This window comes from Zosterops lateralis (assembly GCF_965231275.1).
Source record: "Zosterops lateralis genome assembly, chromosome: 8".
In the NCBI taxonomy this organism is placed as follows: domain Eukaryota; kingdom Metazoa; phylum Chordata; class Aves; order Passeriformes; family Zosteropidae; genus Zosterops; species Zosterops lateralis.
The window spans coordinates 12,215,598-12,229,913 of record NC_139768.1 but is presented as its reverse complement, the minus strand read 5'-3'; the positions used below and the strand labels follow the sequence as shown (position 1 = coordinate 12,229,913).

The window sequence follows — 14,316 nt, the reverse complement described above, 5'->3', positions numbered from 1 at the left end:
CAGATGGCTTTCAGTCTTGCCTCTCTTCCTCATGGAAAACATATAAATGAGAAGAAAGGAATTTTATTCCTTCATTTTATTCAGGCAAATGCCAATTATGTATTTATTTATGAAAGTGGTTGTTAGCACATCTAATCATGGTATTATTTCAATACTTGGATGTTGTGTTTCCTCTCATGGATTGTTCTTACTGTGTGAGAAGGACTATGACACTTGCTCTGAGTGGTGTCATTTTCCAGGATCACGTTTTTCTACCATAACCAAAGCACACACACATTCTCCTCTAGAAAACATCAAATTTTTGGACTCTCTGACCTGCAGCTGTGAGGGCTCCGTTTATTTTCCAGGTCCCTTTGATGCAATGCGGCAGACCTGGGAAGATCCTTGCTCTCCTTACAACTCCCCAGCCTCCCTCAGTGCCATCATCAGGACGCCCAAGTGCTACCACATCTCGTCGCTGAACGAGAACGCAGCCAAGCGGCTGTGCCGGCGCTATTCCCAGAAGCTGATCCAGCACACCACCTGCCAGCTCCTGCGGACCTACCCCGCCGCCACGCGCATCGACTCCTCCAACCCACACCCCCTCATCTTCTGGCTGCACGGGGTGCAGCTCGTGGCCCTCAACTACCAGACTGATGGTAAGGCTACACAGGCACAGGTTTGAATACATTTGAGAGGTGATGGAAGGGCTTAAGTCGTGAATTTTTATTTTTCCTGTTTGTGTTTCCCTGCTCTCCCAAGGGACCTTCCTGTATCTGCACCCCAGTACAAGCAGGTTCATATCACAACAGTCTGGTCCTTGAGAGCAGTGACCTCAGAGTCCAGGAGCTTTGTGCCAATGCACCAGGTCCCCTGATAATCCAGAAGTGCCTGGACAGCAACACTTCCATTTTTATATTTATTTTGTTGCTGAAGGTTGATTTTTTTTTTTCTCCCAGTTCATGTGATGGTTATCCCTTTCTGATCATTTCAAGCATAAGAAGACAATGAACTATTTTTCACTTGGAAGTGCTGCCTTGGACGCTGGTTTAATGTTGATTGATCCAAACATTTTTGGAATATTTGCTATCCTATCTTGTGTTCCTTCACATTTGCAATGGAGCATCCTCCATTAGGTCATCTACAATGCTCTTTCATTTTGCAGTTCAGGACACATTCCTGGAAACTTCTCAGAGAACTGGTGTAGGCAAGCCCTGCAGTTCAATAAAGACAATGGAAAGGAAAAGAATGAACTGTTCTTAGAGTTTTGTGTAATTGCTGCATAGATTGGATACATAAATCATAGCTAGTTCTGAAAACCAGGAATAGTACACAACTAAAATAATTTTTAAAAAAATACTTCTAACATGTCTTGACTATTACAGTTTTTCCATTGTACCATTGCTCTCTGTCAGTTTTGGCTGCCTTAATTTCCCAGATCTTCCTCTGCAACTAAATGCAGCAATGTTTGAGGCTAACGGTGGCTGTGGATATGTTTTGAAACCTCCGGTTCTGTGGGATAAAAACTGTTCAATGTACCAGAAGTTTTGTCCATTGGAAAGAGACCTTGATAATAAGGAGCCAGCTATATATTCTTTAACAGTAAGTACATAAAAAGGGAATTTCATACAGACAAACAGATAGAAGTAGACAATGTGCAGCTACAGTCTTTAACCAGTATTACAGTCATGCTGTTAAATGAAAAGATTGAATGTTCAAATGTTGCTTCCAAAGGTCGGCCTAACTAACAGAAATTGGAGAGGAAAGGAACAAAGATTTGTCCTTATTTTATTGTATTGCTGCTTTGTATCCATAGTTACTTCCCCTGTTTCTTTCAGAGTATTTGTTGAAACTCAGTCCTGAAAGCATTTTCTCTGGCACTACACAACTGTGTAAAATTACACATGTGCCTTGATGTTTTACACATTTGTGAGCACTTGAAAAACTGCATAAAAAGCCATTATGAAAAGCTCTACTGAATCTCGAAAAAATATTTTTTGTAAGGTACATAACAAGATATATAATTCATGGCTTTGTGGCCAAAAAAATGTACTCTCAGAAGCTAGTCCTTTCCAGGAAATGTGTCAGAAAAGTGAGATTCATAAGAATCAGAATTCTCCCAGCTGTAGTTGCACACTTAATGCTTGTGTTATGTATGCCAAAGCAAGCCAGAGCTCAGTGCCATCACTCCAAAGTAATGGGGAAGAAAATGTGATCCTTTTTGACTACATTACTGGTGTATTCTTTCTGGATTAATGTTCAGATGCCTTGAACAGTTGTATAGTGTATTTTTTCAGAGGACAGATACCACAGCAGTGGTGTTGGGGTGGGAGGGTTGAGGGAGCTCTGCTTTTGAACTTACTGCCCTGGCAATCACAAAAGTGAGTGTTGTAGTTAATTCAGCACGTTAACAAACTGTGCTGAGCAGTACTTAGCTCAGGATCACGACAGCATAGGGATTACTCCACTGATTGTTGGCTGTGCTCGGCTGCAGATCGTGTCTGGCCAGAACGTTTGCCCCAGCAATAGCACGGGCAGCCCCTGCATCGAGCTGGACGTGCTGGGGATGCCCCTGGACAGCTGCCACTTCCGCACCAAACCCATCCATCGCAACACCCTGAACCCCATGTGGAACGAGCAGTTCCTTTTCCGCGTTCACTTTGAGGATCTGGTCTTCCTCCGGTTCGCGGTTGTGGAGAACAACTGCTCGGCCGTAACTGCACAGAGAATCATTCCCCTCAAGGCGCTCAAGAGAGGTATGGTACGGTCCTGTGGCACCCTAAGCCAAAATGGTCCAGCAGATTCCTGGAATGAATCCTTCCAGAGGGAAATTTTTAATCAATTGCGTTTTTCTAGAGGAGACAGGGAGCAAATACCAGACCACACACCGTGGCCTGGCAGTACAGTGCTGATCTAAGACCCCCTGGGAGCTGGTGGCCACCCCAGCGGCTTGTAAAAAGTCCAATCCTGTGCTGTTGTGGAGGCAGGGGCATGTGGTACACGCCTGCTGCAATCATGTGGGTGCTCCTGAGGATATGTTCACCAGGGGACTTCGCTTCCCTTAGAAACTTGGAGTGGTTTCACCTCTGCCTTGTCCTTTGCCCAAGAAACTGCTGTAGCAGCTGATCACTGTGCAGAGGGAAATTGCACTTCTCACAGCCATGGCTGGAGAGGAGTTGAAGAAAGGGTGAAAAAAAGTGAGAGATCAGGAAACATCACTAATGATGTGAGACCTGGGGGGCTGGAGTTTCCATGTTGCCAGTAGCTCTTTTACATTTGCTTTGTGCCACTTTGATGTCACACAACTGCCTGGATTGGCATATGAGGAGATTTGGCCATACACATACATTTTCCAATGAGATTTTGACCTTGCTTCATTCATGTTCTGATATTTAGATATTTTATGTATGACTATATTGAATATTATGGTAAAACAAAGGCAGGTTGCTCTATGAGCCAGTCAGCAGTGGGATTTGTGTTGCACTGTAACACTCTGTTGTACAGAGAGTTAATGCAGGGTTGTTAGAGTGCTTCAAGTCCTACCTGTGTGGCAACATGTAGCTATAAATACAGCAAATTTGAGTTTTCCTTTATGAGACTTGTGTCCTAGGATGTGGCAAAGTATTTACAGATGGATTTTTCCTCTTTAGGCTACAGACATGTCCAGCTCCATAACCTACACAATGAAACATTGGAAATTTCCAGTTTGTTCATAAACAGTCGGAGAATGGAAGAAAGTCCCTCTGGAAACACTCTGCCGGCATCTATGGTAATTTAATTTTTGTTCGTATGAGTGAATTCTTGGTTTAATATTCTTGGTTTAATAACTACTATGATGTGAAGATATCTGAGCTCAGCTAGAATGGGAATGAGTGATGGAGGTTGGCCCTTTTTCCAGTGGTAGTTTATGTGTTCCCACTGGAAAACCTCTTTTTTCTTCTTTCTCTTCAGCTTCAAGATACGATGGAGGCTTTTGGGGGGTTTGGGAGTTTTTTCTTAGATGCCTCCATCCATAGTGTAAGAAAGAGCCACGTATGAACTCAACAGCTTTGCTTTGTCAAGGCCCTTCCAACTTGTGTGTACAGTTTCTTTTAAGCAACTTAGAAATAACATGCCTGTCTAAAATCATCCAGTAACCTGCTGAATGTTGTCTGAACAGTTGTTTAGCCTGGGAGAAAGGAAAGCTGCCGTGACCTACAAAGTGACAGTTCATGGAATTCCTGGCCCAGAGCCTTTCACTGTTTTCAGTGTAAGCGTGGGGACCACGGCTGCACAGCTGCTCCATCAGGTGAGCTTCCTGCAGAATTGCAGACTCTTCATTGCCAGAATCCACACAACATCCTTCTGGACCTCTGTCTCCCTGTGCTTCTCACACAGAGGGTCGTTGTAGTTCATTCATCACAGCAAGGGGTGCTGTTAGAAGTGCATTGCTGTGGAATTAATTACACAGCAAACACAGAATATAATCCATGGAATTTTCCCACTCTTGGCTTCAGAGAATGGGTTTATAATCTTAGAACATATTCTATATTAGTATTTTAATATTTGGGCACGTGCAGATGAGAAAAACAATCTCTGTAGTCAATGGGGGCAGTGGGTTCTCCTTACAACAAAGGCAAACATGTCTGCACAATTCTATGAACTGAAGCACCGTAGGAACAGAGAGTAAAAGTTAGAGGGCTAAGTTCATGAGTAGAAAAACCAGTTAAATCAGCAGGGATTGTTATTCTAGCAGTGGGAAAAGACTGTACTGTCCTGGGATTATGAATAAATTTTCTGGCCAGCCAAAAAGGACTGAAATAAGCTGAAATGGTACTGCCTTGTCTGGAATAGTTGAACTGCTTGGCTGGGCTAAAGAGAACAGGACATTACCCTGGAGTAAAATATGTGAATAATAAATAGCACATCAGAAATCCTGCCTCCACTGTCAGAATAGTTAGTGATTCTTAAAGCTTCCTTATTCATTCTCATTTATAACTACTAATTATGCAGTGTTTAAATTTAGCATTCTAATTGTTGTGTGTTGTCTGTCTTAGCTCTTGGCTACCATAAAAGGCACCGAGTCATGTCCTGCAGACTATTTTCTGATGGAAGAGAAAAGTTTTATATCTAAAGAAAAGAGTGAATGCAGAAAACCACCATTCCAGAGAGTGATTGGTCCTGAAGAAGGGCTAGTGCAGCTTTTAAACAGTTGGTTCCCAGAAGAAGGATATGTTGGAAGAATTATCTTTAAAACACGAGAGGAAGTAAGTCTGGTTTAGATAAATCATTATTTACAAAGATAGCTAAAAATAGCTCTTAGGACCATGAAACAAAAGGGTGTTTGTTTCAGTACTTGGTGAATAATGTCAATGCTGTGTGCATTTTTTAAAAACAAACTTAACTCTTGAGTGAGAAGCACAACTGGACTTTATACACCTGTGTGACACCAACTGGACCTCCCTCAGCTCCAGTATCAGTTGTGTGGCTGATTGTGCCTCAGTCACCAGTGCAGTGACTCTGTTTGGAGTGATAGATTTAATGATAGATAATAGATTAATTTCTAATTTAATGCAAATCTAGATTATGTCATGATAGGGGATTAATATAAAGATAATAATTAATACGAAAGGATCATAGATAACAGAACTACAGAAAACCACCTTCAATTTAGATGGCAGCAACTTCTCATTTGTCTAGAAAAATTAGAAGTAATTTTAATATTAAAGGATAAGTCTAAAAGCCTCAAAGAATGATTATATTATCAATTATAAGATAAAATAATGAAAATGTTGATTTCTTTTAATTTAAAGGAAGAAAATTACTTCAGTTTACACTATGAGCAAAGCATCTACAGCTTAAAATATGCTAGTGCCCAGGCTTGTGAGACAGAGACAAAAAAAGCAGGAGAAAGACACTTAACTGTTTTCAGAGGCACTTTCTTTGGTCAGTTTGGCAAATAAAATCACTTGCTTAGTACACAGATTTTACGTGTATATATATATGACAGAGGTCCTCTGGTATCCTTTAAGCTAAAAAGAAAAGTATTTTTGCTTATTTTGAGAGGATTTTTGATATTATTGACAAATTGCTATTATATTACACAAGTCCATGTTTTGGGTTCCTTTATATCTGATATTTGGAATGACAAGGTAGAAATTTGTTTGTGGCAATAGCAGCCTACTGAATTCCACTGACTGCAGCACTGCTCCTGTCAGTGTATGCTGTCCTGCCACACGTGTCCTGCCAAGCCCCATTCCTTCAGAAAATGCATTAAAATCTGCCTTAGCACATGTGAAAATTATGCTGTTGTTCTATCTTGTGATGTAAGTACCTCAAAGCATTATCCATAATTTTGAGCCTTTCTGCAGACAGCAGACAGAGCTTGGAGCTAGAAATGAAGCTGCAAATCTGACTGGAAAAACAAGGAGCAGGTCAAGTGACAGGATGCAATACACAGCCCAGTGTTTATGAATCCAAGCTGTGCTCCAAGTGTTCCAAGGCATTGGACAGAAATGCATTCTCTGAGAGAAGGTTCAAGGAGGAATTCTGTCTAAAATCTGCAGTAGTCATTGAAAAGGGAGAGAGAAACATTCAGCCTTTCTCTTGCTCCACACCACAGGAAAATGTTCACTCAGATTCTGGCTCTCTAAATTCTCTTGGCTTTAGTGCAGGGACAGGAAAGAAAAGAACCCTTTCCACCATCTCCCATCATACTAGCACCATTACATGACAAAACATCATTTTGTATACATAAGGGAAGGATTTAAGGAACATTTTTTGTGAAATGTGATGCTGTGCAAACATGTCCATTCCTCACCTACTCTGAAAGATATTTCAGATATTGATTTTAGAAAACATAGGTATTTACTAGCGTTAGTTATTATTAGCAATAGTAGCTTGTCAAAACTCTGTTATAATGCATTTAACAAAATGGAGCTGAGGCAACCAGTTTCCATGTAATAAAACCCTTATGTGACCATTAGCTATTAGTTACCTCTCTGAAGTAAATGGATTTGTCTGTCATCTTCTCTGTAGAATTTAAATGAGAGAAATGTCTGTCAAGAAGCAAAGGAAGAAGCAGCCATCAGCTCTGAGGATGACAGCTTCTTTGTTCAGGTACATGACGTCTCCCCAGAGCAACCACGCACGGTGATCAAAGCTCCGCGCCTCAGCACGGCTCAGGATGTCATACAGCAGGTGAGGGCACGTGCCCACCTCAACACGGGGGCTGGAAGGTGGTGTCAAACAAGCTAAAGCGGGGTTTGTTCTCAGCACTAGCTGAAGAATCAGTTTAGTAACCTGAATCTGAGGGAATGCCTTGTTTTTTGTTTTGTTTTTCTGCTTTTAAACAGACTCTCTGCAAAGCTAAATACTCCTACAGCATTTTGAGCAATCCAAACCCAAACGATTATGTGCTCTTGGAAGAGGTGACGAAAGAGCCAGCCAACAAAAAGTCTTCAACATCTAAACCATCTCAGAGGATTCTCTCTGATCAAGAGTGTGTGTTTCAGGCCCAAAGCAAGTGGAAGGGAGCAGGAAAATTTATCCTTAAGCTCAAAGAACAGGTTCAGGTAAAGATGCAATACTTTGCAGCAGGTGTTACAGATGGTGTGTGAGCAGCTTAATGGGAACCTGCTTTCCATGCAAGGGACACAACTGGCATGAGGGCAGGGGGAGAGGACAGATTACAGCAAAAAGCGTATTTCCTCTTTTCTCTGAACCACCCTTACTTTTTCCTTTGCAAAACTTCATCCCAGCAAAACGATTCCCTCACAGTCTGCAAACCCAGAACAACCTTTATCTGCCACCAGCTTTCTGTTTCTCAAAACCTTCTGGCTGTGCATGCCATGTTCCCCATCATAATAAGGAACCATTCAAATGGGCAGAACTTAAAAGCTACTGGAATAAAGTGCCCTTTATTCCTGCCCAGTGAAAAAGTTGTTCTGTTGCTTTATCTCAGGCTTTAAAAAATGGCAGGAATGAAGTAGATGCCTGCTGGGAGAAGGAGCTGTGTTCTCCTTTCAGCAAACACCAACAATCCACAGTCTCTGTTGCTTTAAAATAACTGGATTATAAGCAGAGATTACCAAATTTGCTAAACATATCTTTAACAATGCATAATTTTTAATTAATTTATTCAGAACAATCAGAAGGAAGTGCCTGGATGAAAGCACAGCTGTACTGAATTCCTAAAGGGAATACTTGCTTAGCAGTACGTTAGGGGTTTTCATGTTCATTCCTTACTTCCCAGCCAACAAGCAGCTGTTAAACTACCACTGTGCTCTTCTGTAATTTTTACAGGCAGCACGAGATGACAAGAGGAAAGGCATCTCGTTCACCAGTGAGCTGAAGAAGCTGACCAAGTCGAGTAAGCAGTACCGGGGCTTCGTGTCACCCCCACTGTCCGACAGTCCCCAGGGCCGGGAGGAGAGAGCCGCCTGTGCCTTGGCCTTCAGTGACATCATGGAATAGTCCCGATGCTGCCACGGCACGGCCTGCCCAGGTATGAGACACTGAGCCCGGCACTGAGCAGGGATTCGGGGCAGCAGTCACAGCATTCCTGCTGGTCAAACCAAGTGAGGGACCAGGACTGACAGAATGATCCATAAAAGCCTCCTACAGCCCGGTTCGCACAGGACAGCAGGAAGGTCTCCAAGTGAATCAGAATGGTAGAGATTCACCCACTTTCTGTGTCCATTTAATCCAAAATGTTTTGTGTCCCAGTTGATTTGGCAGTACTCATTTTTATCAACAATTTTGCTCAAATAGTGATGTTCTGTTACTCTGGGCCACGGCAAATGGAAGTGAGTAGTAGAGGTTTCATTGCTTTTCGTTACATCCAGATAATCAGGTCTTCAGGATTGGTGATCTCTTTTTTAGCTAGAACAAGTTTATAGTGTTAATTTCTGCCTGTGGAAATTTCACCAGAAATGTTTAAACATTTACACTATCCTTTCTGTATCTCTTCAATTTCTTCCATCTTGCTTGACTTCAAACAACTGAAATGCACAACACAGACTGTCCCGTTTATACGGAGATAGTAAGTGCCACTTGCCCAGCACTGTACACTAACCAGACCCTTGCACAGTGCTACTACAGCACTGTGACAGCAGCTGGGAAGTTGCAGCTCATTGCAAATAAAGAAATCTTTTCCAGTGTTGATAATCCCACCTCACAGATGGCCAATTTAAGATTACATTTTTTTATGTATACATCTAATTATGAAAGCATTATTTGACATGCACTGTAATGCTGCTGCTGCTAAGTCACTAAATTAACAGAATTCAAGCACTGTTTTCATTTGCAAGCTATTTCAAATAGGAAGAGATGAATTTGATAGCTTATTTCTAGGCTGCTATAAGCCCCCTAATGCATTAAAACAATCTGAATTCAAGGAAAGCAAAGTAAATTATGGAAAAATCAGAGTCACTTTCCCTCTTCTGCATTTGCTTGGGTTTTTCTTTTGCTGGGGTTTTGTTGCATTGGGGTGGGGGTTTTTGTTGGTTTGTTTTGGTTTTTTTCCCTATTTTTTTTTTTTTCCTTTTTTTCCTGAAACTCAAACCTGGAATTTACATGACTGAATCCCTCTGCAGTGCCTTTGAAAGATCCTGCTGCGGACTGAACTGGTCAGCAACTCTGTGCCCTGTGCTGCAGATGCTGAATGGAGGCAATGCTGCTGGATTAACATCCAGAATCCAGGAATCCTACATGGGATACTGTAGATGGGAAAGATGCCCGTCAGCTCTCGGAAGATTCCTCTCTTCCTTCACATCTGCAGCTTCTCCATAGGCGGATGGAGAAGTTTTCTTGGACTGTGTGTTGTAAACAAACACTTGTCATCACCCTCCCCTTTTTAAACAAAAGATAATTTTAGCTTGTTGCCTCTAAGGAATCTGAAGGCAGAGAACCAGACTGTTCTTTTATGTGTATCATATTAAAATAACGCACTTTTACCTGAGGATTACTGTTAAACACTGTGTTAAGTGATTGTAAAGAGATTTAAATATACTGTAACTTCCTTTGCATATCTGTTTAACTTTGGTGAATATACACAAAACACTCGAAATTATTTATGGTTTATCTACATTAACAAAATAATGTACAATAGCTGAATACACCTTACTGGTAGTGAGACCTTGGCAAAGAACAACATTTTCTTCTTATAAATTTTAGTTTTCCAGGCTTGTGTTTAAAGAAAGAATATTTATTACCATGTTTCAAAGTACATGCCATTGTATAGTATATTTATCATATACTACTTTCTAGAAAATGCAGACTTTTTTATCTTTCTCTGGATTTAGAGGAAAATATTGGAACTTTTCTGGTTGTTTCTTTTCAGCACAAGGTGTTTAAACCCAGTACTGGCCAAATTCAAAACAATGCATTGATAAGTGTAATTAACATTTCAAAATTTTGAATTCAAACCACATTTTTCCATGTAGCCAGGAACTGTCTTTTTACTTGTCTGTTAAACCCAGAGAGCATAAAACTTTACACTATAACTCTTGACAATTTTGTTTACATAGAAACATTGTTGTGAAGTTTTACGTGTGCTGAATTCATCTTTTGTTATCTAAGTTAGTCGTGGTAGTCTCTTTTTTTCCCTCCATGGGTTACTGATGTATTTAGTTATTTAAAATAATCCATTACAGGGGCACAAATTAAACAACTGCTGCAATCAGCCATCCCTTTGATCTCCCACAAGAAATGTGTCTGTGGGGAACAAACTGCTCTGCACATGTTTTTGTTTCACTAGAGCAAACCCTAAACAGAGGAAAAGAAGTTACAGGCTGTAGGGCTGTAGTCTCATGACAGCTCATGCCCCCCCTGTGAATAAGAAAGTGAAATAAAAGAAAACAAAGTCATTAACTGCCATATAAACAAGCAGACAGAACCTGCATTCTGTCACCAGAAATGATGAAGCCTTTCACTATACACTACAGAAATGCCTATAAAGTAGCCATTTACCAAAGCAAAAAGGTGCCCTCTTGAGGTCACTTCCAGCTTTCAGGAAAAATAACCACAGACATACAAAAAAGTCAAATTTCTCCGTGGCATATCTTCACAGAGGCCATGCACTTCCCACTGCTCATCTTTCACAAAAGTAAAGTTTTGAATTTATGTACCAAAGTAGCATTTTGCAAATCAGCAACATGACCCAACTCAAGCCCCCAGCCAGCTCAGCCTCAACTCATTTCCAATTCCAACAGTAGCAGCCCCTGTGAGGGACATGTGCTCCCTCCAGCCTGCCCAAGGAAAAGGCTGATCCTGAGCAAAATGTTAACAAGTCACAACTTACACATATACACATTTTATATGCATAGTTTGATTTGGAATACTTCAGAATTACTGGGAAATACATCAACCTGCTGCACAATTTAACTAATGCAACCATTTTTTTAAATGTTAGCTTCATTCTCTCTGTTATTTTAATGTGGTAGCAGTTTGACATCACTGAGAATTTTTTCCTTTTGGTGTTTTTATGGCATTTTAAAAACAACGCTTAATGTCCTGTAGTTTGCCCTTACCTGTATAGCTTTTTCTTTTTTGTTTGTGTGGTTTTTTGGGTTTTGGGAGGTTTTTTATCTTTAGCAGCTCTGAAAATTCTTAACATCACCTGTAGTATCACAGTAGGCTGGCAGACACCCTTGCTAATTAATTGGATTCAACATAGAAAGTTCTTATACCCATGTTGTCATCCACTAGTGCTTTTCTGTCACATAGATACAAAAACAAAAACAAAAAAAATCAATCATGAGGAAGCAAAGGGGACATCAGTAGTCCTGTCATTGTGCACTACAGGCTTAACACTAGCCTGAAGTCTTGTGGCCATTTAAATTGAGTTTTAAATCAGTACTACTTCTGCTAACACAATTTTTCTAGCTATGGGAATAGCTTATTAATATAAGTATTTCATCATCACTCACAGTCAAAACCTCTTTTGCCTGCTGTTTATCACAGTGAAAGAGAACAGCAAAATATTAGCTTTTAATTTAAAAACCCTAACTTTGTAGGCCTATAGACATCTAGAACTGTGTAAGGTTAATGAACTTGTTCCAGTATTTTCATTAATGTACATACATCACTTAATTTAATATTTAGGTATTGGTAAATATCCTGGTAAACTTTTCTTGCTGAAACATGATACACTTTGGAGTGAATTTGGGAAAGAATTGCAATGCCCTTCCTCTTGCTGGTTCCAAGTAGTGGAAATACAATACCACTTGAAGCATTAAACAGCAAGGGAGAGTTTTAACTTTTGTGAAAGCCCAGTTAAAGAGCTTTCATGTGCTAAGTTATTATGCTAATAGGAATGTTTATTCTGTTTAGCCACAGATTTTATTTCTGCAGGAATGTGACAAAACTGACAAAATAACTTTGTCCTTTTCCATGCTTTTGGCTGAGTATGGACATCAATTAGGAAAATACATTCATTTTTATATTTACAGGAAGCAGCTTCCAGGATAAAGTTTGAAAGAAAAGAATGTAAATAGTCAACATCTTCCAGAAACATGCAGTCTCTGAGCAGTAGCAGGCCTTGCACTGCACACTTTACAGGTGGAAATCTCTTGCTTGTCCTGCTCTGTTGCCTATTGGCAAAAACACAGAACTATTTTATTCTGTACCATTTCAAAACTGCTACTTTTGTAGGAATTTCTTACCCTTTCCCTGTGCAGCACATGCTGCTTGCAGTGTGTGACTGGAAGGGCCAAAATCTGGGCAGTCCCAGCTCGTGTGTGCATGCACAGCTGCTCTGCTCGTAGGAACTGGGAACTCCAGGAGCTGCTTCCTCTGCCGCCCAAAGGGCTTCCTGCTTCTGCCTTACTGACCCCACTAGGAGCAGTCAGAACACTAAAAAATACTAGATCAGCTTTTGGGTTTTTAAGCCTAGGGACACTTTTTTCTTGCTTACAAGTATTACTAGGTGAGGTGTCTGCATAGCTGCTTTTAGAAAGGTGTCTGCTTCTAGAACTCACAGGCTTTCAAGAACTAAACACTTCAACACGGAAATACCTAAATATTTCAAGAACACTTTCTCTTACATTCATAGTTTATTTTCAAAAAGAGAAGACCTTGCTGGTAGCTTCACAGGCTAAGTCTGCAGCTTCTGAAACTCAGCTGTCTGTTCTGCTCTTCAAATGCTTCAATTAACCTCTGGTTTTTAATCACTGTCTATTACTATTCCACTATAAAACTCAGTTTACTTTTAGGGTAGCCCACTAAATGTACCAATGGTGGCAATTTTTTCCTGTCTGTGATAAATATTTTGTAACTTAAATAGTGATAGACGTTTGGCAGACTTAGCAAATGAAACACAAAAATAAATAGCAGTAAATAGATTTTGCTCAAATAGATGTATAAGCTCTTTCAGAATGACTTGTACAGTTGTCTTCCTCTGCCTCTTCAAGCATGTCAAAATATTCTGACAATGCAACATCACTATGTGCCAGTCTTTATATATTTGGAAACTATGTAAAATGAACAATTTTAAAGTGACTTTTCCACCTGGATTGTTTTCTCTCTGCTGACTTGAATAAAAATTGTATTTGTATATGTTGTAAAAAAATAAATGGTTTAAGATGCTGACTCTGTTTTTGCCTTCCTGAATTGACAAAGGTATTGACAAATTGCTCCCTTGGAATTTTGCAGAATTTAAATCACATCTGTATTTGCAAACACTTAACTAACCCAAAAAAACCTACTCAAAATCTATGGGAATGACAGCCTAAGCAAACAGAAACACGTGGATAACCACCAGTACTGTGTATGCAAGTTTGTAGTCTACACAGTACACATAATACAGTTCAGAGGTATTTTGTATCTATAATATAATACACAGGTATTTCCTAATCCCTTAATACACAGATGTCTGTTCTAAAAACATTTGTAAATTTATGTTTAATATTTGGAAGTTGGTGAACTAGTGTGATCAATACTGAAAACATGTATTAAAAGAGAAATAAATGAATTGTAAAATTATCTGAGACCCATAAATCAGGATAAAGGACTAAATACCGTAGAGAAAAGAAGATACTTTCTGACTTAAAGGTAAGCTTTGCAAAACTTACACAGGTACCATTATCACATCATAGACTGAGCACTACAGAAGTGCATTGGCTGTCAGCCAGGGTCAGCCCCACTACATTACCCTGTACAATGGAATTCACATAAAGACATTACTCACCTCTCAATTACTTCATATATTTCACCTGCTCTTTGCAAAGCCAACATGCAGCTGAAAATCAATTCTAAAACAATCAGACAATAAATAATATTTGGAGAAAGTGGAGAGAATTACCAATCAAAAACTCCAGCCCAATATTCTTACCTTGTATTTGTCCAGTATTCTTGACA

General features: G+C 40.0%; 1 protein-coding gene across 2 annotated transcripts in view; it reads left to right on the top strand.

Moving 5' to 3' along the window:
- The window catches only part of PLCE1 (phospholipase C epsilon 1), a 136,908-nt gene extending 123,384 nt beyond the window's left edge, over positions 1-13,524 (top strand). For both annotated transcript variants that reach the window (XM_083866007.1, XM_083866006.1), the window contains exons 24-33: positions 348-638; positions 1,418-1,581; positions 2,474-2,735; positions 3,630-3,748; positions 4,139-4,267; positions 5,016-5,225; positions 6,997-7,158; positions 7,314-7,532; positions 8,263-8,464; positions 9,555-13,524. In XM_083866007.1, coding sequence (XP_083722133.1) covers positions 348-638; positions 1,418-1,581; positions 2,474-2,735; positions 3,630-3,748; positions 4,139-4,267; positions 5,016-5,225; positions 6,997-7,158; positions 7,314-7,532; positions 8,263-8,433 — 1,727 coding nt within the window. In that variant the 3' untranslated portion in view covers positions 8,434-8,464; positions 9,555-13,524. The remainder of the gene's footprint in view (positions 1-347; positions 639-1,417; positions 1,582-2,473; positions 2,736-3,629; positions 3,749-4,138; positions 4,268-5,015; positions 5,226-6,996; positions 7,159-7,313; positions 7,533-8,262; positions 8,465-9,554) is intronic.
- Positions 13,525-14,316: the final 792 nt, after the last annotated feature.